Source organism: Papio anubis, chromosome 16 (genome assembly GCF_008728515.1).
Source record: "Papio anubis isolate 15944 chromosome 16, Panubis1.0, whole genome shotgun sequence".
Classification (NCBI taxonomy): Eukaryota; Metazoa; Chordata; class Mammalia; order Primates; family Cercopithecidae; genus Papio; species Papio anubis.
The window spans coordinates 57,138,539-57,164,863 of NC_044991.1; the positions used below are offsets into that span (position 1 = coordinate 57,138,539).

General features: G+C 49.5%; 1 protein-coding gene and 1 long non-coding RNA gene across 8 annotated transcripts in view; one reads left to right on the forward strand and one right to left on the reverse strand.

The window, feature by feature from the left end:
- The window catches only part of LOC103888068, a 52,995-nt gene extending 41,828 nt beyond the window's left edge, over nt 1-11,167 (reverse strand). For 2 of the 3 annotated variants that reach the window (XR_001891967.3, XR_004179041.1), the window contains exons 1-2: nt 11,054-11,167; nt 2,740-2,913 (exon numbers count right to left, since the gene is read on the reverse strand). This is a non-coding gene — a long non-coding RNA (uncharacterized LOC103888068). The remainder of the gene's footprint in view (nt 1-2,739; nt 2,914-11,053) is intronic. The other variant, XR_004179042.1, reaches the window with a different exon arrangement.
- On the forward strand, nt 6,935-26,207 carry SDCBP2 (syndecan binding protein 2). Of its 5 annotated transcripts, none has more exons than XM_009216428.4 (9): nt 6,935-7,519; nt 16,047-16,188; nt 16,891-16,960; nt 18,135-18,235; nt 23,040-23,198; nt 23,746-23,921; nt 24,000-24,171; nt 25,219-25,310; nt 25,611-26,207. In XM_009216428.4, the coding sequence occupies exons 2-9, from the start codon at nt 16,135-16,137 to the stop codon at nt 25,663-25,665; spliced, it is 879 nt and encodes a 292-aa protein (XP_009214692.1). In that variant the 5' UTR covers nt 6,935-7,519; nt 16,047-16,134; the 3' UTR covers nt 25,666-26,207. The 5 variants fall into 5 exon arrangements, with proteins under 5 accessions (XP_009214692.1, XP_003904998.1, XP_009214690.1 ...); XM_003904949.5 differs by having other exon boundaries at nt 6,936-7,519; nt 16,116-16,188; XM_009216426.4 differs by lacking the exon at nt 6,935-7,519 and adding an exon at nt 11,427-11,539 and having other exon boundaries at nt 16,116-16,188.
- The last annotated feature ends 118 nt before the right edge of the window (nt 26,208-26,325 follow it).

The following is a 26,325-nucleotide window of genomic DNA, read 5'->3' on the forward strand; positions in this document are numbered from 1 at the left end:
GCTTGGGGTCACTGGATCCTCAGGTGCGGTGAAGAGCCAAGGCCAAAAGTGGGTGAAAGAGCTGGGTAACATTCCCAGGCTAGCAACCGGGAGAGACCAGGGTTTGGGGTCGCTGGATCCTGGCTCTGCTACTGAATTGCTATGTGACCGTTCTGCGCCCGTTTCCCTTCTCTGGTGGCTATAGGAAGGCAGATGTGGCTCCTCACCCTGCCTGTGCCATGGGCTGGCTGCATTACTGAGTCATTTGACCCCTCCAGGGCTTGGTTTGTATAATCTCCAAAATGGCATACTCACCTAGATTAATGAGCTAGCCCCTGATCTCAGCGGAGATTCTTTCTTGTCTTTCTGCTGCCTTCTCCTCCATTTCTCTGCTCAGAACGGGAACTGTGTCAGCAGATCAGGGCTGGCTATTTGAGGCTTTTGGAAGAGTAAATCCAAGTCACAGCTTCCTGTCTCTCTGCGCTGGGCAGGACCAAGGCTAGCCTTTTTTGTTTCAATAGGTTTTGGGGTACAGGTGGTTTCTGGTTACATGGATAAGTTCTCTAGCGGTGAGTTCTGAGATTCTGGTGCACCTGTCAACTGAGCAGTGTACACTGTACCTAATATGTAGCCTCTAATCCCTCAACCCCTCCTACCCTCCCGAGAGTCCCCAAAGTCCATTATATTATTCTTATGCCTTTGCATCCTCGTAGCTTAGCTCCCACTTAAAACAGAGAACATCACGAAGTCAGGCATTCAAGACTAGCCTGGCCATCATGGTGAAACTCTGTCTCTACTAAAAATACAAAAATTAGCTGGGCATGGTGGTGTGCGTGCCTGTGGTCCCACCTACTTGGGAGGCTGAGGCAGGAGAATTGCTTGAAGCCAGCAGGCGGAGGTTGCAGTGAGCCGAGATTGTACACCACTGCACTCCAGCCTGGGCAACAGAGCGAGACTCCATCTCAAAAACAAAAAAAAACAACAAAAAAAGAGAATATGTGATATTTGGTTTTCCATTCCTGAGTTACCTCACTCAGAATAATGGCCTCCAGCTCCATCCAAGTTGCTGCAAAGGCCATTATTTCGTCCCGTTTTATGGCTGAGTAGTATTCTATGGTGTATATATACCACATTTTCTCTATCCACTGATTGGTTAATGGGCATTTACGTTGTTTCCATATTTTTGCAATTGCCAATTGTGCTGCTATAAACATGTGTGTGCATGTATCTTTTTCATACAATGACTTATTTTCCTCTGGGTAGAGATACCCAGTAATAGGATTGCTGGATCGAATGGTAGTTCTACTCTTAGTTCTTTAAGTAATCTCCATACTGTTTTCCATAGTGGTTGTACTGGTTTACATTCCCACCAAGGCTGGGCTTTTTTTTTTTTTTTTTTGAGACGGAGACTCGCTCTGTTGCCCAGGCTGGAGTGCAGTGGCCGGATCTCAGCTCACTGCAAGCTCCGCCTCCCGGGTTTACGCCATTCTCCTGCCTCAGCCTCCAGAGTAGCTGGGACTACAGGCGCCCGCCTAGTTTTTTGTATTTTTTTAGTAGAGACGGGGTTTCACCATGTTAGCCAGGATGGTCTCGATCTCCTGACCTCGTGATCCGCCCGTCTCGGCCTCCCAAGGTGCTGGGATTACAGGCTTGAGCCACCACGCCCGGCCAAGGCTGGGCTTTTGACCTGCTTTCTCCCCACTCCAACCTGAGGGAAGCCGAGAGGACCTGTGTGTCCACAGGTTGGCTTTGACATGACATGTCATGACACATGAGATGACACAAAGTAACATGCTGAGTGCCCACTGTGCAGCAGCGAACGTCCTGTCAACAGAGGTTGTTTACTGAAGATTTGAGGATGGAGGAGGAGCTGGGGCTTGCATCATAGGAAGGCAACAGCTTTAGAACCTAACCCTATTCTCAGAGTACCCTCCTACTTGCCTTCACCCTCCCAGGGGACTTTCCCTGGGGGTCACTATACTGGTCCAGCCTCCGTCCATCATGCTGCCTTCCTTCTCTTGCCCCCTTTTTGTACCCTCATCTTGTGCATTGCCATAGGAACCCCCAAATCTGTTTGAATGGGGGAAGGCATCAGGGGCCAGGGTGCCCCCATCTCCATCAACTCCTCCAGAACTGTCCCAAATAAAGTCACCCCAAAGAAATCTTAGGTATATATTATGCTTTTGTAAGCACATAGTCTTACAATATGCCCCCTCCAAACTGACTGCCTCCCCAAAGCCCCTCTTTGCCAAGCTCCTGCTCTCAAATTTGACCACCCAAATCTGGCATAGGGCTCAGCTGGGCAGAGCCTTCTGCTGAAAAGTACACCTTCTGTAGAAGGCTGCTGGGGAGTAGAGAGGCGTTTCCCCACTGTTACTCATCCATTTCATCTTCACTAAAATTCTGCAGGTTAGGAAATACTGCCCCAGTTTTACAGAACTGGAAACTAACGCTCCTGGCTGGGACTGTGTCTTAGTCCATTCGGGGTGCTGTAACAACATATCTTAAACTGGATAATTTATTAACAGGAATTTACTGCTTACAGTTCTGGAGGCTGGGAAGTCCAAGATCAACGTGTTCTCTGCTTCAAAGATTACATTTTCTCACTGCATTGTCATGTAAAGGGGCAAACAAGTTCCCTCAGACATCTTGTATAAGAGCCCTAATCTCTGCCCTAATGACATAATCACCTTCCAAAAGTCCCCACCTCTTAGCACTATCGCATTGGAAATTCAGTTTCAGCATAGGAATTCTACCTACAGTGGCAGGTTGCGCTGTCCAGCCTCAGCTCCAGGCTCCAGAATGTCAGACGTCTTTCCATCTCTTCAGCCCCTCACTCCCCACATAGGTCCCAGCAGAGCTCGGTGCAGCCTCCCAGGTCACATCTGCTACCCCTGCCCAGACACAGGTGATCACAGTTGGCTGGCAGACACTCTGGAACAGAGGCCTGAGGTTATTATTAATGTCATCCTCCTGTATTTCCTACTCTCTGCCTTCCAGGCATGTGGTAGGATGGCAGTTCCCTGCTCCCTTGTGATTGGGAGGTGGGGTAACCTGGCCAACAAGGTATGAGAAGTGACATTTGTTATTTGGGCTGGAGCACTTAATTGCCAGATAGAGATCTCTTTCCCTCTGCCGTGGCTTCTGACAGCCTTTGAGATGGCAGCTGCCCCCTCACCCCCGGTCCTGGAGTAAGGAGACACGGGGACCCTGCCAGCCCTCGACGGGTAGTAGTGTGCATGAGAAACACAGTTCCTATTAGGAGCCACTAAGATTTCAGGATTGTTTGCTGCTGCAGCATAACCTGGCCTACCTTAACTCACACACATCCCCAGAAAGCAAAACCAAGACGGAGCTCAGAAATAGCATGAAGGACATTGTCTCTGGAGACCAAATGCTCATGTGGACATCTTTGGTGTTCACGCCTCAGCAGGGACTGGAAGTGGCAACAGAGTTGGCCCTTTGTGGGGCCTTAGTACAGCTAGGGGAAACCTCAGAGAAAATCCATCCAAACTCTTCCCTGACCAAATATGGAGACTCGAGGCCCAGAGAGGGCAGGGGCTTGACAGCATGCTATAGCAGAGGCTGGCACAGAACCTGCTAACAATAGACTGCCTCCGTTTCCCAGCCTCCCATGCAGCTCTATGTGGCCATGTGATCAAATTTTTGCCACCTAAGGATTTCTTTGTGGGTTTCTTAAAAGAGAAATCTGTGACTCAGCTGACCAGGGTAGGAGACTCCTAGAGGTTCAGAGCCAAAGCTTGGCCTTACCACTCTCGGGGTGTGTTGCCTTGGGCAAGGTGCTTCACTCTGAAGCTGGGAATTACGGTGAACAGATAAGATCAGTATATGCCCAGTGCCCAGCAGAGCACTCAGTGTGCAGGAACTCATTAAATGGTACTCTTCCTGTTATTATCATTCAGCAATAGGAAGAAAGCTGTGATGACATAAGCCAGGGTCTTGCTGCACCACCCAGATTCCACACAGAGGGCTAGAGTGTAGAGCACCTCCTTCTCTGTCCAGCCAACATTCTCTCGTCTTCTGGGAAGAGCATCTCCATTTTCACTTCACTCAGATGACTGTTTCTGTAACATGTAGCCACGAGAAAGTAGGAAACTAACATTTACTAAATGCCAGCTGTGTCCTAGGTACTTCACATGATACCTCATTTAGCCTTCAGGATAAGTCTGTAAAGAAGGTAGGTGTGGAAAACTACAGCTCAGAGGTTTAGTAACATGTGCAATATCACAGAGCTGGGACTCAGATCTGATGCCCCAGCCCAACCCATCTTTTACATAAGGGTCAGTCATTTAAGTTTCTAACTGTGATTGACTTTTCTAGGAGGGGCATTTATTCACTCAGTTAATATTTACTGAGGCCAGGTGTGGTGGCTCATGCCTGTAATCTCAGCTGAGAAAGGAGGATCACTTGAGCCTGGCAGACAGAGCAAGACCCTATCTCAAAAAATAAATAAATAAATAAATAAAAATTTACTGTGAGCCTGCTATGTACCAGGCATAGTACTAGGCCCTAGGGATAAGACAAGCCCCTGCCTTCATGGAGCACCCATTCCTGATGGCGTAGAGACTACACCTCATGAACCAACTCTAGTTGACAGTAGCTGCCTGCAGCATTATGATGAGAGGATCCAGAGAGGCCTCTGGGCCCAGCAGGAAGGACATAGTGGTTGATTACTCAGGCTGCCACGGGTGCTATTTGGGAGTTTCTGAGTGTGTGCTGTTTCCTGGCCACCCAAAGTTTAGACTTGTTCATACAAACATATAACAAAGCAGAAATACAGTCTGGTCAGAGCACATTTCCACTCCTTATTTTGAAAAGAGTACCTGGCTGGGTGTGGTGGCTCACACCTGTAATCCCAGCACTTTGGGAGGCTCAGGCAGGCAGAATACTTGAGCTCAGGAGTTTGAGACCAGTCTGGGCTACATGGCGAAACCCTGTCTCTACAGGAAATAAAATATTAGCTAGGTGTCGCAGTGTGCACCTGTGGTCCCAGCTACTAGGGAGGCTGAGGTGGAAGGATCCCTTGAGCCTCGGAGGGCAAGGCTGCAATGAACCATGACTGCATCACAGCACTACGGCCTGGGTGACAGAGCGAAATGCTGTCTCAAAAGAAGAGTAACCACTGTAGAGCTAATAACTTGGCCCTGCCCTCAAGGAACTTAGGGTCTAACTAGTAGCCTAAGGTACACACGAATACATGATGATTACTAAAGAATGGAACAGGAGACTCTGATCCAGAGTCAGAGGTGGGAGAAGCCACATGGATGTGGGTGATCCGGGAGGCTTCCTGGAGGAGCTCAGTGGTGGATTTGGCTAGGTGGCTGGGGGCAAGTGGTGTTCTAGGGGCAGCAGCAGCACAGGTAAACGTATGGAGTCAGGGCAGGTGGGAAGTGGGTGTGCGGTGGGGCAGCAATGGCGGGGCTCCCAGTCCAGCTGAGGCAGAGGTGCTGAGGGAGTGCTGAGGAGGTAATAAAGGGAGTGGGCTGTGGAGGTCTCCATGTCAGCCCTGGGAATTTAGTCCAGACCCTGAAGCAGGAGGGAGCCACTGAAGAGTTCGAGCAAGGGCGTGCCCAAAGAAAGGTATTTCTAGGTGGCTGAAGTCAGTGATCGGTGGCAACTATCCAACCAGGGAATAGAAAGAGAGTCCCTGGATGTATTAAATAGGTGGGAGTTAAGGCACCTGGGCTCCATGCTGACATGCTGGGACCACAGGCAAGCCCCTCACCCGGAAGGGCCTGCTTCCTCCTCCCTCTTCTCTAAAGGCCCTTTCAGGTCATGACTGAATGAAGTGAGGTGGGGGAGGAGTTGCTTGGTTCAATTAGGGTCTCTATTTTCCACTTTGCTTTGGCCCTGGAGACCTGACCTAAGGTGGATCCATTACCCACGTTACCTCAGCTTCAGGGCCATGTAGCTTACCCTGAGGTATGCCCCACACTTCAGCTTTCTGAAACAGCGTGTCCCATAGAAGAGAAGACATGGCCTTGGCCCACTTTCCAGCTAACTTGAGAGAGAAACTTTGCCTCTGTGCCTCAGTTTCCCACCTGGAGGAATGGTGTGAGTCACACCTACTCTGCAGGGAAGGCATGAGAAGCCATTGAGATAATGCCTTTAAAGTGCCCGGGGTAGTATCTCTGTGCTCTCTGGGAGTAAGTGCTGAATTAGTGGCAAATGTCTTTCTTGTTACTGCTCCTATTGTGTGTTTCCTGTGTGGGACTCTGGGCTGTAAGCTCTTCATAGGCAGGCAGAAGATCTGATGCTCAAGGCTAGTTCAACTCTGCCAGGTGGTTCATGGGGACTGTGACGTGGGCCTGCCTGGCCCAGAGAACAACCCAGATACTGACACACCCTGAGTGTGTACACCGTCAATCCTCATGGGACTGGCCAGCACACGGGGCCCCGTCCCTGCCCAGGCACCCAGTGGGACAGGCACCCTCATCCAACCAAACCCATCAGGATCTAAACTATATTCTTCCTCCTTTTCTGTTCAAATTTATATAATTATTTTTGGAATAAGTAGTACATTTGAACTTTTCAAAATTTAAGACACCAAAAAATGTGCCATAAAAAAAAAATCTCTACCTCAGCACACAGCTCCTTAGTTCCACTCCCAGGAGACAACCAATCTAAATTCCCGTTAAAATAATCAAACTTAATTGCTTCCCCCTTACAAAAGTCATGAGCATTCAGAGCAAAAGCTAACTTAAAAAACAAAAACCAAACAAAACAGAAAACCACCCTGGAACACACAAAAGTACAAGCTGAGAACCTCACCTTCAGCGCCACCATCCAGAGATCCTCAGCATTTCAGACTGCTTTCAACACACATCCACTTTACAAAAAATGAAAACAAAATGCAAGAGGAGATTCACAATATTGATTTTTCAACATCTCACTAGAATCTCAGAAATATTTCCTCATACCTTCTTCCTTAAATGACTTTAATAGCTCTGTGATCTTCCACAGATAATGATTTATTTAAGCAGACCACAGAGATGGGCATTTGGGATTTCTATATTTTCCTTACTAGAAGCAGCAGTGATGGATGGGCCCTGTGACTCCACTGTAACAAATTCCCAGAAGAAATGCTGGGTCACAGGATATGACCACTTTTCAATATCCTGCCCTAGACCCCTAGATACCTACCACAAACCACCCTCTAGTCAACTGCTTTCCGCGATCAGCAGGACTAGGTGTCCAACCCAAATGTAGAGCTATTTGAGAAAAGGCCAACAAGTCTTGGTTCATAAACTTCTGAACAGCAGCTGTGAGGGCCTTAATCCCACCTCCAAATCTAGACTAAGGCCAAAGGCCTCCTCTGGGCTGGCAACCTGCCTTGTTTACCCAGCCACAGCCCTCACCTGTGCCCATCCCAGTCCAAGGTGAGTCAGCTGAACAGGGGAGGGGCACCACCCTTCCCAGAGCAGGAAGCCAGCTGAGACAGGGCTATCTTCCAGGGAGGGAAACAGATTCAGCAGCGGCAGTGGCTGGAGAAGGTCGTGGAGCAGCACCTGGCCTGCAGGTAAGCGCTGGGGGCCCTGACCTGATCCTGGCTGGGACTGGGATGAGTGAGACCTGCCCTCACCCTGTCTCCTTCCCTCCCTGCCCCTTCCCTTCTGGGACTTCCCAGGCAACTTCATATTGAAGTGCTTCTCTCCAGGAGTCAAGTGTGAAAGTGGGGTTTCTTCTTCTGATCCTAGCCCTGGGCCAGGTTTGATTGATGGCTGAGTGATTTTCTTCACCTAGACATCATGAGGGCCCCCGGTGCCTTCTGACTGCCCATGACTGTGCTCAAGGAGACGAGACCCACACTTTGCTCCTTGAAAGGCCAATTTCAGCTGAAACCAGAGGCTGCAGGCAGGCAAAAAGCCCATTTCTCCCAAGGAATCCACAGCCCAGGCCTCCTTCTCTGGCCTGAAGCTGTTTCTATCAAAAACCTTCCTGCTACAGCACTGAAACACCTGCTGGGGAACTGTGCCAGGGGCTTCACCTTTCTAAGAACTGGCTTCTTCATCTGGAGACTGAAAATAGCCCACAAAGTCAGGAGCATGGAATGACATACTGGACACAGGAGTCAGTGCATGCCCTCCTCGGCAGGGTCTCAGAAAATGGGGCAGAAAACAAGCCTGCTATGGGCTGGGCAGGCACTGGACAGGCAGCTTCGACATACAGTGGCCCAAGCTCATGACAATTCCACCACCATCACTTCCCACCTGGGCTCCTGCTCCCACTCCTGCCCTGTAGCCCATCCTCCAAACATCAGCCAGAGGAGGCCTGTCAAAATAACCCTTGGACCTTGGCACTCTGCTGCTCCAAATCCTCCAGTGGCTCCCATCTCACTACAGTAAATGCCAGAGTCCTCACCATGGCCTCCAGGCCCTCCAGGATCTGGCCCCGTCACTTCTCCAGCCTCCTCCCCACTACTCCTCCTTACTCCCTCTGTGCGCAACCGGCTTCTCACTGGTTAGATGCTCTCTAAACGCAACACCAACTCCCACCTAAGAGCCTCTGCAATGGCTGTACCCACTCCGTTAGGCCTTTCCTCAAATGTCACCCCACCCCGCCAGCAAGGTTTCTGAACCTCCTGACATGACCCTCCATCCTGCTGTTTCTCTCCAGTGCCTCCCACCATCTAATATAGCACACAAAGTCACAGAGCCTATTTATCCAGCTCCTCCCCCAAAGAAAGTACATTTGGGGACCAATTCTTCTTTCCTTCACTGCTGATACCTAGAACAGTACTCAGACTTAGTAGGTGCTCAATAAGTAAGTGTTGAAACAATGAATAAACAGTTAACTTTTACTGAATGCCTATTATGTGCTAGGTACTGTGCTAAATGCTTTCCATATACACCTTATCTCTTTTTAAAAATCTTTCAGTCTCCAGATAACTGTGATGCAACTATTGTTATACAGATTACAAAGGAAGAAATGACATTCAAAAGGAATTTAACTATGCTGTGCTCTCACAAGTCAGAAGCAGTCAGTCTGAACCCTGCCCTGCCTGGGCCTGGGTTCATGAGGAACTCGCACCTTTTCTCCAGCAGGCAGTGCAGCCCCGAGAGGAGGAGCGGGGACATGCTGGTGGCCTAGCAACAGCTTCTTCTATTCCGACTCACCATATCCCTGGGCTAATTTGGCCTTCCAGGAGCTATTCCTCTGACACTCTAACCCACGCTTCCCTCCCGCACACTGTCTTGTAAAGGATGGATGAGCTGTCCACAGGAACAAGTGGGAGTCTCATCACTTCAGCTCTTTGGAACAAAGTGTTCCAGAGTGTTCTCACTCTAAGTTCAAAGATGGGGGCTGAGGTCCCCTTGTCAGCCCTGCTGATCTCCGAAGCCCAACTACTGGTTTGCTGTGGGTGTTGTTATTGCTTATAATATCAAAAAGTAGAGAAGCTCAGGGATGGAAATCTGGAAAGGGCTGTGGGAGAGGAAAATTCCTCTGGGAGAGAGGGGTTAGGTGGGTTCTTTTCCTTTCAGAGGAGCCAATTACTTGTGGGAAGCCATCAGCACAGACCTGAGCAAACTTCCATTGTCAGATTATAGGAGCCAGGCAGCCTTTCAACCTAACTCGTTAGGGTCGTGGTTTCTCTCCCTTTCCAGGCCCAGGTTATTCTTCGAAAGACTTTTTACTTATTGCCTGCAAACACAGACAGGCATGGGAAGAAAGACTGTATATTTAGGATATCAGGCTTTCTCTTCTCTCTGTGCCTGCTTTTCCACTCCTTTCAGAAATAGTAATGGGACGCCTGTTGTGTGCCAGGCACTGTGCTCAGCACTGGGGGTTAACAAATGAGTGACATTTCCTGACCAGTGAGGGAGATGAGCAAACACACACAGCACAGTAGAAATCCAACCCAGGAAATGCAGAAGGCCTTGCTCACAGTAGGTGATTAATAAACATTTGTGGAATGAATGATGAAGAGGCAAATAGAAGAAATGCTGTAGTCTAGAGAAGGGAGGCTTGCTAATCTCCATGGGTACATGTGGGGGAAAGCTTTGAACTGGAGGAAGAAGAGTTCACAACAAGGAAAAGAGAGAAGGCATGACACTTAAGACAGAGGGAATAGCACCTGCAAAAGCATGGAGGCATGAACTAGCAGGCTGAGTTTTAGCACTCAACCTAAAGTAGTTTGGAATAAATGAATTTCATGATGTGTGGAGAAATGACGTGGTAACAACAGAAACCTTACCAGAAGTCAGGTCACAGAAATTTGAGCGCAAGAATTAGGTATGGCTTCAGAAGGGAAAGGAAGGTGAGGATAACTCCCAGATTTCTGACATAGCCCACGGGTGGATTTAGTGGGACTGCTGTGGAGACGCGGCACCGCTGAGGAAAATTATGAGACCAGTTTGGATAACCTGCGAGGTAAACGGGATCCACAAGGCAACTGGACTCTCAGGCCTGGGCCTCCCTGTCCCTGGAACAGCACACTCTCTTCCCACTTGAACATCCATCCTACACGGCCCAGTCAGGGTCTCCTTCCTTCCTCCAGAAGACCTTCCTGCTTGCCCTAGCCTTCCTCCTATACGCCAGATCCAACTGCCTGAGCCCCTTACAACAGGCTTTCGGTCTGATTTTGCTGTGGGAACTGATTTGCCCAGCCAAGTCAAGAACCCTTCCCTAGGCAGCAGAAGCCTAGTCACTCAGTCACTGGTGGGTGGGAACCGAGGTGAATCTGCGTCGGGGGGGGGCGGGGCATTTTTTGCACAACACTGGGTCAGAAGTCACGGCCAGACAAGAAACGGGTGAGAAAGGGTGGGAGGAAGGATGACGTCACAACTGGTAGCAAATACTTTGGGAATTGACGCTTCCGAAGCCAAAGGGAGAGCAAAAGCAGCCGGGAGCGCGCGGGCCGACCTGGTTCTCCTCCCTTTCCACGGCTGCCTTAAGTACAGAATCTTATAAGTCCTCCTCCTTCGGAGGATACAGATGGTGTTCAGAGGCCAGGGGAGTTTAAAGCTCGATTTCACCCGCGCAGCCTCCAATTCGGTAAAGAGGGGCCGCGGAGCCCGACCAAGCCTTCCTATCCCTTACTCTGCTGCTTTACCTGATCTATTTTTGTGGATGCCGGCGCCAGCTACGGGCGCCCGAAGAAAGCACGAGGCTGGGTGGACTCTAGTAACCCAAGCGGCAAGGAGGCCGCCATTTTCCACTCCGCAGCCGCTAGGGATCGTGGGAGTTACCGCGGGCCACGGTGGGCGAGACGCATGCGCTCCAGAAGCTGCTGTGTCACTTGACGGGGTTTCTGCGCAGGCGCCGTAGCCCATAGCAACTGCCGTAACCTGTAGCAACCGGAAGATGTAGCTTCCGGTTGGTTTGGGGCTGCGAGGGGAGTTGTAGTCGTTTCGGAATCATGGAACGATGTGACAGACGGGAAACTGAGACTGGGGTGGAGGCAGGTCCTAGGGACCGTTGCGTTGGACCTCTCTCCTGTGGCGCAGTGGATGGAGTTTGTGCCTCGTGGCTCCTACTTCCCAAAGCAGGAAATTGAGGCCGACGGAAGGGACAGGTTCGTCCTGAGGCTGCAGCCCAGGTGATAGTTCCCCCGTGTAAAAAAATCAATATGATGCCCTTTCTTTATAAAGAAGGCAGGGAAATGAAAGTAATTTCTAAGAAAAGTATATGCATTTCACTTTGTAAAAGCTGAGGCTGGCTTACACCCGATCATGCTTGTACCTGACTTAGGAGTCAGCTTAGATTTACTAGAAGACAATATTCAGCTGAATTTTGCGAACAGTTTATATCTGATATCTTGAGTCAAAGGCTAAATATATTTATGTAGAAGCGTGGAGTCACTGTGACAGCTACTCATGCGCACAGACGTGGGCATGCTGTTCGGGTGACTCACCCGTGGTGAGAGGGTGGGCAGTGATTTTCCAGAATGTTGAGCAAAGTGTAACTCCCCACAGTCAACCTAGTGTATGCATTTCCAGACAATCTAGTGTGTATTAAAACTAGGGAAAAGTTCATTGTGATTGTATATACAACCAATTATAACAGAGTTTTGGCTTACTTGAAGGTTTGGCAAGATATCTGAAAGTTGTGCGGGACAGGACCATTTGTTATGGTGACTGTAATGGACTGTCCCATCCATTACAGGAATTTCATATCCCTGCCCACCCCCCCCCCCCCAGGAATATGACTGTCCCCTCAGCCTTGTGACAGCCAAAAATGCCCACACAAATTTCCAATCCGTTCCTTGGAAAACCACTGATTTATTCAGTCAAATAATTTTTGCTAGCATGTGTGTGCTGGGCAGTATCGTGGTGGTGAAAGATCGTGTGTGAACAGGACAGAGCTCCTGCCCTTATGAGTGAAGTCCAGTGTAAGAAAATACCCAGATATTAATCACCTAATATGATAAATAGTTTGGCAACAGGGGCAGTACAGGTCAGGGGTGGAATACATGGGAAGACCCAGCCAGGCGGCTGGGTATGATGCAACCTGGAAAAGCCAAGCAGAGAAGTAGCATCTGAACTGAGACTTGAAGGAGCATCACACCAAGGAGGATGATGTGCAAAGCAGAGCGACCAGCATTCCTGGCGCACAGTGGACACTCAAATGTTTTGAATGATTGAATGAAAGACAGTATGTTCGCCATCAGGGAACCATTCCCCACTATATTGTGAGCTGCTACAAGGCAGGGGATACAGTATGCCTTCTGTATCCCAGGTTTTGCATCCATGGATTCAACCAACTGTAGACAGAAAGTATTTAAAAATAAAAGTTAAAAAAATACGACAAAAAATTCAAATAAAAATAAAGTATAACTTTGCTTAGCATTTACATTGTGTTAGGTATTGTAAGTAATCTAGAGATGATTTAAAGTATACAGAAGAATGTGCATAAGTTATATGCAAATATTATGCCACTTTATATAAGGGACATAAGCATCTGTGGGTGTTGGTATCTGATGGGTGGGGGGTGAGGGGCATTGTCCTGGAACGTAGCCCAAGGAACGGTACCTGTTTTCTCACTTCCCCGCATCCCAGCACTGAGGTGGACCCACAGAAGGTGGCAGTGGTGAAAGGGTCTCAGACACAGAAAAAGCGTTACGTGATCTGGCCCGGGAGTGATTTCCAGGAAATGGATCTCTGACTCCCTGCTCTCCCAGGGGACAGCTGACAAAAATATAAGTGCTCTACTGCAAATGTCAGGAAAATCAGGCAGTAGTGGCCGCTTATTTTCACATCTGTTCATGCATGGTCCTGGTGGCAGGTCATGTTTTGGCAGATGATAGCTGCTGAGGACTGTCCCAAGATTAAAAACCTCAGCGTGCGTACACAGTGGGGAAGGCCATAAGCAAAGGGGTCTCTTCCCCCAGGTGGTCTAAAGGAAGTCAGAGCCAGACTCCCTCTCCTCCTAGGAAATTCCTGTCCTGTTGGGATGGTCGTTTCTACCCCAAAGGCCAGGCTAGGGCACAGGTCTGGAACTGGCTGCCTCCAGGAACCAAGCAGGCAACATAAATCAGTGAAGGGCTGATGGGTACTTGGGGAAACAGGAAAGCATGTACAGCCCCATCTACGAGGTAGGCTGTGACTCAGCCCGGCTGAGTGTTGCCATGCACTATTCCAGCTCTTGCCTTGCCAAATGTTTGTATTTTTTTCAATACAAGTCAGAAGTGATGAATTTTGTATTTCCAGATTTTTAAATATTGGCACTAATTCAGATTTTAAAAACAAAAGGCCGGGCATGGTGGCTCACACCTGTAATCCTGACACTTGGGGAGACCAAGGCGGGCAGATTGCTTGAGCCCAGGAGTTCAAGACCAGCCTGGGCAACATGCTGAAACCCTGTCTCTACAAAAAATACAAAAATTAACCAGGTGTGGTGGCATGCACCTATATCCCAGCCACTTGGGAAGCTGAGGTGGGAGGATGGCTTCAGCCCGGGAGTTGGAAATTGCAGTGAGCCAAGATAGCGCCACTGTACTCCAGCTTTGGCAACAGAGTGAGACCCTGTCTCAAAATAATAATAATAATAACAACAACAACAACAAAACAGGACTGTGAGAGTCACATTTGGGACTTCTGGTCCTTGTTTCATCCAGGAAGGTGGGTGTTCTTAGGATACTAGAGCTTTACAAGGAAAAAGGTGGAAGCCCAGGTAGAATGCGTTGCTTTTGGCAATATTATTGAGCTAGCCTCCATGCTAGGGGTTAGAGGCTTCACAGCGAAGGAGAAGCCCCTGTTCCTGCCATCTTGGAACTCCTAAGGAGGTAGACAGACAAGTAAAGAGGCAACACAGGACTCGTGAATACTCAACAGGAGTAGGACATGGCGCAGGGGCTAGGGGGAGAACAAATGAAAGCAGGCTTCCTGTAAGAGGAGCTTGCGGATCTGAGACTTGAAAATCATTAGGAGTTGGCCAAGCAAGGAGCAGGGAGAGGAGGGGTATTCCAGATAGAAGGAATAACACATGCAAAAGAGACGGGAGGGAATCACATTCAAGGATGTGAAAGTAGCTCATTATGGCTGGGGCTGAAAGTAGCAGCTGAAAGGACATAAGGCAAGAAATGAAGCTGGAGAAGTAGACAAGGGTTACAAACAAATACCTATCGGGACTTGGCGCCAGTGAGTACAATGGTCTGGGTGTAAGAGCCAATAGAGGATGGTGGACTGGGTCACCCTGGAGTCTGCTGCTACTCAATTGTAGCTACTCTGCTACAGTCCAGGGTTGCCAAAGCTTCCTGTTTTTCAGGAGCAGTGGGAAATTAGATTTTTAAATCTAGTACCTTGAGCCTTGCATTTAAGCTGGTAATCTGAATGTTGACAGTACTCCACAAGGTCAAATAAAATATATTTCCATCTGGCCCTGGGCCCACCAGTTCCAATCTCTGGTGGAATCGTGAAGGCCCTGTGAGCCACTTTAAGGAAAGTACATTCCCAAGGCAGGGGAGCCACTGGGGGGCTTTCAGCCAGGGCATGACATCCCAAGTGTGTACACAAATGGCCTGGTGGCTGCTGTCTGGAGAGGAGCAGGAGGGCAGGAGGGGAGGCAGCAGCATGTTTGGAGGGTGTCGTGGCACCTGGGGAGGGCCAGGGAGATGATGGGGACCTGCACAACATGGGATGTGGGAAAGATGGGATTTGATGACAGATAAGAAGGGATAGTGGGGGTGGGGCCAAGGATGACACGGGGGTCAAGGCAGCAGGTGCAGAGGGAGGAGAAGGAGCAGTGATGGATGAGGATGTCCTCGGCGCACCTGTGGTCACTCAGGGAGGGACCCAGCGGATCTGGTCCTGGGAAGCCTGGAGTCACATCACCCTGGCACAGGCCCCTCAGTTTCCTGTGCCACCAGCAGGCATTCCTTTATCATGTGTACCTATCACATGTGGGTTCAGTGGGGTGAATAGGACACACCTTGACCCCTCAGAACTGCAGTCAGGACAAGTGGTGAGTTCAGGCAGGAGGCTGCCCCAGTGCTGTCCTGGAGGGCAGGGTCCTGGATGGTAGGGGCAGTGACCGTAGTGCCTGGAGCCAGGCAAGGCATGTCCCACAGGAACCGAGGGTGACAAGGAGGTTGGGCAGGGGCTCCAGTTGAAGTGGACTGCCTCAGCGAAGCCTGGGAGTGTGACAGAGCCAGTGGTTAGTGGGTAAAGGGAAGGAACCCAGAAAGTCAGACTGCTCCTCCCCCACGTTTCGTCAGGAAGGGAATAAAACATTTCTTGAGAGGTCATTCCTTTCACTTTCTCTGGGTACGTTGCTGAGAGGTCCTGCTGATTCTCCCGGAGACAATGATAAGGTGTTTAGTAAATAAGTGCTCATGGTGCCTCTCCACTCCCCGTTCCCTCCTCCCTCTGGAGCAGTGCCCTGTTGAGGGTCTAAGTTCTGCTACAGTTTGTGTGAGAGTCTTTATCTCCTACTGGTCTTACTTCATTGTGGCCAAGATTAAAAGTTGACAGTGAGGCTGGAGATGGGTGGAATACAGTAGAGTTAGAATATGGGGAGGGGATTAGGGGTGGAGTTCGGGGAGGGATTCTAAGTGCCCTGCTGCCTTCCTGTTTGAATATTAAGTTCCAACCCACTTGCTGTTGCAGATGTCTGTGCCTCCTCTCAAGGTGGCATCAGCTGCATCCTTATCCTTCCCCACCCTCTGCACTCTGCAGGGTGTTCCAAGAATCAGCCATGTCATCCCTGTACCCATCTCTAGAAGACCTAAAAGTGGACCAGGCCATTCAGGTAAGTCACCAGACTCCACTCATCTGGACTCCCTGAAGGGGATCTTGGGGATTATCCTGGAAGGTGCTGGGAATTGGGGCCACTTGGAGATTCCCTTAGGCCTCAGGTCATGTAGGTCTCCACTGCAGGGCCTGCTGGGCAGAGAAGACATCCATGGGGCAATGCCAATGGTGTTACAGCAAGAACGGAAAAGACCAAGCAGCTGCACGCATGCCTCTCTCATGCCCGCTCTGTCCTGCCCAGGCCCAGCTCTCCCTCTCTCCAGAATGGGCAGGCCCCATGCTCTCAGGCAGGCTTTCAGAGGAAACAAGGCTCGAGGGCATGGGCATTGGTCTGCTCAGTCCCCAGAAGCCCCCTTCTTCCTCCATCCCAGCACTCTGTGGTTCCAGTGGGTTTTGAGAATTTTGGACTTTGCAGCTAAGAACTTGATTGGGAGATGGGTCTTGATGTTCTGCCTGTTGCAGGCAGTAAACGGGTTGTGACATCAGGTGGGTCACAGTCCCTCAGAACCTCCTCCCAGGAAAAGACACATCCATGGAGGCCATGTTTACATGATCTTCGGCCCTGAGGGTTGGTGGACACTTCCCCCACACCCCAGGCCCACTCACAACCTAACTCCAGACCCTGGCCTCATGGAGCTCCAGGCTCTGGGGTTCCTGGGGTCCTGGCCACAGCTGACCACTGCTTCCTGCTCCTCCCCAGGCCCAGGCCAGAGCCTCGCCCAAGATGCCAGCCCTGCCAGTCCAGGCGGCAGCCATTTCCCCACCACCAGGTAGGTGAGCTGGAGTGGGGGGCTCCTGGGTGCCCAGTCCTTTCAGGGAAGAGGTCATCAGGGAAGCTTGGCAATGCCAAAGGTATGGGAGGCTCCAGGGTTAAGCCCTCAACATGGAGGGAGGAGAGGACCAGGCTCCCAGTTGCCACCCACCTCTTACTGCCTGGTTGACCCGGGCTGAGTCACCTCACCTCCTAGGGCCTGTGCCCATGCTATTCCCCTCCCCTCCTTGACTGCCCGGTGAACCTGTTTATCCTTCCAAACCCAGCTGAGAGTTAGGAAAGCTGTGGCCTCTCTGATGCCCCAAGCAAGGCTGCCTTGAGAATGTGATATCATTTGTGGGGCTTCTGTTTATATAAACGATTCGAGTCACTGTAAATCAGCATGTCAGCACCGTTCTGGTGACCCAATCTTGTGTGACCCCAGGAATGAAATACCACACTTGTCAGACTTCCTTGCTGGAATTGTGGCTGGTCTGGGGTGGGGGCAGGTGGGGGAGAAGTGGACGGCAGATAGCGGTTCAAAGAGAGAAGGGACCAGAACCCCACTTGCCTTATTCAGCTCAGGCTTCCATAACAAAATACCATAGGCTGGATGACTTCAACAGCAGAAATGTATATTCCCACAGTTCTGGAGGCTGGAAGCCCAAGATCAAGGTTCTGGCCAATTCAGTTTTGGTGAGGGCTCCCTTCCTGGCTTGCAGATGGCCACCTTCTGACTGAGTCCTTACATGGCCTTTCCTCCGTGCACTTGCTTGAGAGAGAGAGAGAAAGAAAACGCGAACACGAGAGAGCTACAGCATGAGAGCGCATGCATGAACCCTCTGTTGTCTGTTCTTATAAGGACACAAATCCTTATAAGAAGGGATGAGGACCCTGCCAGTCCTGGTGGGAACCATTCAGTGAGGGATGCAGAGGTTTCTGGGTGTCAAATAAAGTTAGTGGAGTTGAATAGCAAAGTAGTGCATGAGGACTCGGTGTGCCACCCTGCACCTGGGCCCTCTGAGGAGCGTTCACCAGTGAGTGTTCCTGGGGATACCCTACAGTCTTGGAAATAAACACCATTCCCAGGCTCCATTGCTTAATAAAAATGAGCAGCCACAGGGGAGCCAGGCAGGTATGGGGAAGCACATGCCCTCAAATGACACATTTATTCTTCCTTCTTTCCCCATCAGTTTTGTACCCAAACTTGGCAGAATTGGAAAATTATATGGGTCTTTCCCTCTCCAGCCAAGAAGTCCAGCAGAGCCTGCTTCAGATTCCGGAGGGTGACAGTGTATGTATTTGGCTTCTGCCTGCTGTGGGCGCAGAACCTCCCAATCCTCCCTCTTTCTTGGTCTTGCCATTTCAACAGACCTTCTTTCTCTCTGTGCTCAGACCTCCCCTCTCCCCAGCACTCTGGTGGCTCTGTTTCTTGATGGCACCGTTCATTTTGAGGCTTCATGAAAAGCACTGTAGGCTTTCATGGTTTCAGATCTTCCCACAAGCCTTGGGGCTGGGGAGCCAGGCCTTGCTGTTTGACCGTGGGCCTGAGCTGGATGAGAAGGGAGGCTGTTAAACCCAGTGTGAACCTGGGGGCATCAAAAGCAGGGCTGCCTGCATGGATAAGCAGAGCCAAGAGGGCAGGAGATTGTCACCCAGCTCTGGTCCCCAAATTAAACAAGGCTCAATTCCTGCTTTCCTTGGCTTTGGGGGCAAAAGACACCATCACAGAAATATTTGCTACTGAAAACATATTCACCTGTAGAATCAGTCCCCACCTAAGCCCCTTACCAGTTAGCTCTAGCATCCCTGCATCCCACCTGTCAGTCTTCCTGCCAGGTTCATCCTGAGTCCATGAAACTGAAAGTACGAACTGCAAAGCTTGCTAAGGCTGGGGAATTTCATGAAGTTGATGGACATGACGATGGAGAACTGTCATAGACGCATACAAAAGCCACTGCCAAAATGAGGATCTGACAGGAGAAAATCCACAAGGATGAGGCCATGTGGGACCCTGAGAAGAACTGATGGCACCCTGGGGTGTTTCTCCACAATGGCCCCCTTCATGGTCGTGCTGTGAAAGGCAGACATGAAGCAAAGAAGGTCCTTCTGTAGGCAGCCCCACTGTCATCACTCTTTGCTCCTATAATTAGGACACAAATGCCTTCAACCTTAATTTTGATAAAAATATAAGATGAACATATTTTTATAATTTAAAATTGTGCATGGCTTTTAACTTTTTATTGTTAAACAGTAGATTCCCAGGAAGATGCAAAGTGAGTACAGAGAAGTCGTTAGTACCCTTCACCCAGTTTCCTCAGCGATTACATTTTCCACAGCTGTAGCACACTATCAAAACCAGGAGTCTTATGTGGGAACAAGTGTCTCTAGTTCTGTGTCATTTCATCAGTGTGTAGACTCATGTAACCAGCACCGCAATCCATACAAAACTAGTTCATCACCACAACCACCTCCCTTCCAGGCTGCTTCTGTATAGTCATGCCTGCCCCCTCGCCACCCTCCCTAACCCTGGCAGCCAGCCCTCTGTTTTCCGTCTCTACAGTTTTGTCATTTCAGAATGTTACATAAGTGGAATTGTACAGTATCTTGACCATTTGAGGTTGGCTTTTTTCACTCAGCACAATACCCTCTAGATCCATCCAGGCTGTTGTGTGTGTCAATAATAGTTCATTCCTTTTTACTGCTCAGTAGTATTCCATCATGGGAATGTACCACAGTTTGTTGAACCTGTTGAAGAATGGTTAAGTTGTTCCCAGTTTTTGGTGGTTATAAACAAAGTTATTCTTATGCAGGTTTTTGTATAGACATACATTTTCATTTCTCTACGACAAATGCCCAAAGTGCAATTGCTAGGCTGTATGACAAATGTATGTTTAGATTTTTTAAAGAAACTGCCACCAGGTTGGTGGCACATGCCTGTAATCCCAGTACTTTGGGAGGCTGAGACAGGTGGATCACTTGAGCCCAGAAGTTCGAGACCAACCTGGGCAGCATGGTGAAATCCTGTCTCTACAAAAAATACAAAAATTAGCCGGATATGGTGGCTTGTGCCTGTAGTCCCAGCTACTCAGGAGGCCAAGGCAGGAGGAGTGCTTGAGCCCAAGAGGTGGAAGCTGCAGTGAGCCAAGATCACACCACTGCACTCCAGCCTGGGCAACAGAGCGAGACTCTGTCTCAAAAAGAAACTGCCAAACTATTTCCTGGAGTGGCTGTACCGTTTTACTTTGCTGTGAGCAACACATGAGTGCTCCAGTTTCTTCATCTCTTCACCAGAATTCGGTGTTATTACTATTTTATATTTTAGCCATTATGATAGGTATAGTGATGGCTCATCATGGTCTTAATTTGCATTTCCCTGACACCTGATGATGTGGACCATCTTTTCATGTGCTTATTACCATCTGTATATTCTTTTTGGTAAAATGTTTCTTCATATATTTTACTCATTTTCTAATTGGCTTGTTTTCTTCTTGTTTTTTAAGACAGGGTCTCACTCTATTGTCTAGGCTGCAGTGCAGTGGTGCAATCACAGGTCACTGCAGCCTCTACCTCCCAGGTTCAGGTGATCCACCCACCTCAGCCTCCCGAGTAGCTGGGACCGCAGGTGCACACTACCATGCCCAGCTAATTTCTTTTATTATTGTTACTTTTATTTTTTGTGGAGACAAGGTCTTGCTATGTTGGCCAAGCTGGGGCTTGTTTGTAGTGTTTTGGGAGTTCTTTATATATTCTAAAGTCCTTTGTCAGATAAGTGGTTTGTATTTTCTCTCAGTCTGTAGCTTAAAAGTTCTGAATTTTGATGAGGTCCAGTTTATTTTTCTTTTGTGGTTTGTACTTTGTAAAGAAATATTTACCAAGCCCTAAGTCCAAAAGATTTTCTCCTTCATGTTCTTCTAAAATTGTTATAGTTTTATGTTTTGCATTTAAATTTATGATTGAATTTGAGTTAATTTTTTTGTAAGGAGTTAGGTTTCAGTCAAAGTTCATATTTTTGCCATGGTTGCACCATTTGCTTTTTTTTGTTGTTTTGTTTGTTTGTTTGTTTGTTTTGAGATGGGGTCTCACTCTGTCACCCAGGCTGGAGTGCAGTGACATGATCTTGGCTCACTGCAACCTCTGCCTCCCGGGCTCAAGCGATCCTCCCATCTCAGCCTCCTGAGTATTTGGAACCACAGGCACTTTCCAGCACACCTGGCTAATTTTTGTATTTTTTGTAGAGATGAGGTTTCACCCTGTTGCCAAAGGCTGGTCTTGAACTCCTGACTTCAGCTGATCTCCCCGCACTGGCCTCCCAAATTGCTAAGATTACAGGCATGAACTACTGCGCCCTAGCCAACACTATTTATTGAAAGCACTCTTGCAAAAAGCAGTTGACTTTACTCATTTGAGGCTATTTCTGGATTATCTACTTTGTTCCACTGATACTTGTCTATCCCTTCACCAATACCACACTATCTTGATTACTGTAGCTATATACTAAGTCTTGAACTTTGGTAGTGATTCCTCTGGCTATTCTTTTTGTCAGCATTGTTTTAGCTATTCTAAATTCCTTTGTCTTTTCATATAAAGTTTAGATTAACCTTGCCTGGATCTGCAAAACATCTTGTAGAGATTTTGATAGAAATGGTGTTATATCTGTGTATCAATTTGGCGACAATTGACAGCTTCACTAATTCTTTCAACCCATGAATACAGAGAATCTTCCATTTATTTAGGTCTTCTTTGATATCTTTTATCAGTATTTTGTCGTTTTCAGCATACATTTTCTGTATGTGTTTTGTTAGATTTACACGTATTTCTTTTTTTTTTTTTTTTTAACTTTTGTTTTGTTTTTGTTTTTAACAGAGATGGGGGGTCTTACTTTGTTGCCCAGGCTGGTCTTGAACTCCTGGTCTCAAGTGATCCTCTGGTCTTGGTCTCCCAAAATGCTGGGATTATAGGAGTGAGCCACTGAGCTCGGCCTTTTTTTTTTTCTTTTTTTTTTCTTTTTTTGAGTGATTGTAAGTGGTATTGTATTGTATTCCTTTTCCTTTCCTTTCCTTTCCTTTTCTTTCTTTCTTTCATTTTTTTTTTTTTTTTTTTTTTTTGAGATGGAGTCTTGCTCTGTCACCTAGGCTGCACTGAGCAGTGGTTCAGTCTTGGCTCACTGCAACCTCCACCTCCTGGGTTCATGTAATTCTCCTGCTTCAGCTACCTGAGTAGCAGGGACTACAGGTGTTTGCCACCAGCCCAGTTGATTTTTGTATTTTTAGTAGAGAGGAGGTTTCATCAGTTGCCCAGGCTGGTCTTGAACTCCTGAGCTCAAGTGATCCACCTGTCTCGACCTCCCAAAGTGCTGGGACTATAGGCATGAGGCACCACGTCCAGCCTGGTGTTGTATTTAAAATTTCAGTTTACACGTGTTCGTTGTTAGTACACAGAAGTACAATCGAATCTTATACGTTAATTTTGTATCCCAGGACCTTGCTAAACTCTTTTATTTGATCTAGGAGTTTATTTGTAGATTCTTTGGGATTTTCTAGTAGACCATCATGACACCTATAAATAGGGACCGTTTTATTTCCTCTCTTCTGATCTGTGTGACTCCCCCTCTTTTCTTGCCTGCGGTGCTGGCTAGATCTTCCAGTACCATCTTTAATAGTGTTGGGAGAGTGAAGTTCCTTGCCTTTTTCTGCGTCATTAATTTTTATATTTTTACATTTTTTTCAAGACAAAAATCCAGTCCTTTTATCCCCTGTTGCTCACTGTTTACTGTGACTTTTTCTATTTTAAGTGGGGTTTAAAGGAGTCTTTTCCTGATGCCAATTTCCCTTGGAAAATGAAGGGCCTCTTCCCGTATCCTTGCCCCTTCTCTCCCCATTGCCCTGCCTTTTTAGGGGCATGGACTTTGACGCCCCCTAGTGGCCGCGTGGAGCCACGTCTCCTCTCGGCCTTAGGGGAGAAATGTGGACTGGGGATGTGGTGGGACCCGGGGACGGCTCCATCCTCCTTTCCCCATCCCTACCCCCACCCCAGTGTCTCCTGAGGCACAGGGTCCCCACGGGCCGGGCTGACCCCCTGCTCCCTGGTGTCTGCAGACAGCGGTCTCGGGCCCCGCGCCTGGCCAGATGGTGGCACCGGTGTCCGGGTACAGCCTGGGCGTGCGGCGAGCAGAGATCAAGCCCGGGGTGCGCGAGATCCACCTGTGCAAGGACGAGCGCGGCAAGACCGGGCTGAGGCTGCGGACAGTCGACCAGGTATGGCGCGGGGGCTGGTTGGGAAGAGGAGCTCGAGCTGCACGCCCTTTCCCGCTGGGCCTCAGAGCTCAGAGGTCCGGTCCGCAGTAAGGAAGGTACAGAGCGCCTCCTAACCCCACTGGCCAGGCTCTTGCCCCCAGTCCCTCCTCCCCGAGACTTGGGCGAGGCTGGTGCTGGGTTGCGCAGTGCCCTCCACTGGAGGAGCCTCCCTTCCCCACCAGCCATTCACTGCCCAGGGCATCTAGCTTCCAGGAGACGGTGTAGACAGCAGATACCAGGGAAACCCATGCCTTTGTGAATGGTCCAGTAGAGTGTTTGGGGGTGCAGCTTCAGGCCAGGATTGAAATTCTGACTCACCTCCTTCGTAACTATGAGGCCTAGAGTGTTTCCTCCCAAGTAAATGGGGGTAATCTTGGTGCCCGCCATGCAGAGCTGTGCCCCTGGCACTCTGTAGGCTCCTGGAGTATCAGGAAAACAACAGCTTGGAAGACGGATCTATGCCTAGGGTGGGCCAGGGACGCTGACTCTGGGACCCTGCCTCCCCCAGGGGCTCTTTGTGCAGTTGGTCCAGGCCAACACCCCCGCATCCCTTGTGGGGCTGCGCTTTGGGGACCAGATCCTGCAGATTGATGGGCGTGACTGTGCTGGGTGGAGCTCACGCAAAGCCCATCAGGTGGTGAAGAAGGCATCACCCGAGAAGATTGTCATGGTGGTTCGGGACAGGTGAGTAGCCAGGCCCGGGCAGCCTCTCTGTCTGACCCCGGCCATGTCCTCAGGTCAGCTCACTGTCCCTTCCACCAGGCCGTTCCAGCGGACTGTCACCATGCACAAGGACAGCATGGGCCATGTCGGCTTCGTGATCAAGAAGGGAAAGATTGTCTCTCTGGTCAAAGGGAGTTCTGCGGCCCGCAATGGGCTCCTCACCAACCACTATGTGTGTGAGGTGGATGGGCAGAATGTCATCGGGCTGAAGGTAGGCCGGTGGCCGCACCGGGGAGGGACTGCTGGGTGGTGGGAGGGCTCAGGTCTATGGGCAGCTTGCTTACCCCACCTGAGCCTCAGCGTCCTCTTCCGAAGGTAAGATGGTGTTCATAGGGCTGGGTGCAGTGACTCACGTCTGTAATCCCGGTGCTTTGGGAGGCCAAAGCAGGAGGATCACTTAAGTCCTGGAGTTCGAGACCAGCCTAGGCAATGTGAAACCCTTTCCACAAAAAAGCTAAAAAATTAGCCAAGCGTGGTGGTGCACGCCTGTAGTCCCAGCTACTCAGGAGGCTGAGGTGGGAGGACTACTTGAGCCTGGGAGGTCAAGGCTGCAGTGAACTATGATCATGCCACTGCGCTCCAGCCTGGGCAACAGAGACAGACCCTGTCTCCAAAAAAGAAAAAGACAGTATACCTAGAGCTCTGAGCACAGTGCCAGGCACATAGTAGGTGCTTAATAAATAGTAGCTATTGCTGGCTGCACGGACACCTCCTTGCTCTATGGCACTTTTTTTTTGTATAGTGGATCATGTTCAGTAGTAGGAATGTTTTAGAAAATTGTTATTCAGAAATCCATAGGGTCATGAGACTCTTCAGAACCGAGTTTGTCCCAGCCAGCCACACTTCTTGAGATCATTTGTCTTTATTTCCACCTGTGGCCATTGCTAGTCCTGTCTAGCACATCTTCTCGCATTTATTTTGGAACAATCAAGAAAACATGTAACCAGATTACATACATGTGTAAAGTAAAGGTCAATAGGCTCTGAGTAAGGGCCAGAGGTTCTTCTATGGCCACAGCGTTAGTGTTTGGACCGCCTGGCACATGTGGGAGACCCATGTTCTCACTCAAGCAAGACCTTACCTGGGAGTCTGCTGGGACCCTCATCTGACAGGCTCGGGGTCTGAGGCAGCCCTGCCCTGCAGTCAGGCATCTGTGTGTCCTCTAGCAGTGGCCATGCTGACTCCTCCACAGAGGGGCCTGTAGAGTTGCCCCTGGTCCCCAATCCTTAGGGTGATCAGTTACTTGCCTCCTCTCTAGGACAAAAAGATCATGGAGATTCTGGCCACAGCTGGGAACGTTGTCACCCTGACCATCATCCCCAGTGTGATCTATGAGCACATGGTCAAAAAGTAAGGCTGCACCCCTCCTCACCCCTCCTCTGCCATCCCGCTCACCTCCCTGCCTCCTGGGTGCACCTGGCTCAGCCACCTCCACTTTCTCAGCACTGACACAGGGCACAGACCCCGCCAGCTCCCTACTCCCTTCCCCTTCCCCTCCCTCCAAGGTAGCTTGTGGCTTCTGGTGATTCGAAAGTCTTAGAACTGGGAGTGAAGGCCCACATGGGATGCACTGGCTCAGAAGGGGGTGGAGGTTGCTGGAGGGCGGAGAGAAGGAGCTGCCAACTTGGCCACCATTGTTGCTGTATCCAGGTTGTCTCCAGTCCTGCTCCACCACACCATGGACCACTCCATTCCAGATGCCTGAAGCCACTGGAGGGCAGGGCGGGCAGGGTGGGCCTCCCGCCCTCCTGCGGCAAAGGGCAACACCCTCGGATGATGGGTTGCAGCTGGCCTGCTGCTTAAGGTGGGAGCTGCCGTGAGGGGGCGTGTCCAGGAGGGTGACCATGGGATGGCGTGGGTACATCGCTTATACACACAGGCCTCCTTGGAGTCTCAGACTCCAGGCTGGGCTGAGGCTCAGGCAGAGCCCACAGGCAGCCGATTCTCTTGTGCTGATTTAAATGCTGAACACGGAGGCAGGCCGTCTAAACACTTCTTAAAGTTGCAACTGGGCCCCTTTCAAGAAATTTTGCTCTACCAGGAAAACAGTTACACATTTGAGAGAACAGAGCTACATTCTTTGTGAGAGCTTTTTCCTTGCCTTGACTTGCTCTTTGTCACAGACAGCATAAGTTATCAGCCTTGACTATCTTTTGAATAAAGATTTGATTTTAAACAAAACCCGTCCGCAAAGGTAATTGATTCCCCCCAAAACTATCGAAAATAAAATAAAAAGATAATTGAAAATTCTGGAATCCTCGGTCCCCTGACATGCCAGGGCTGGTTTTTTCTTAAACTGTGGTGAGACCAGGGCCTTTTCTCCGTGTGGTCTCTGAGAGCCATGATTTGGCTTTGCCTCTGTCAC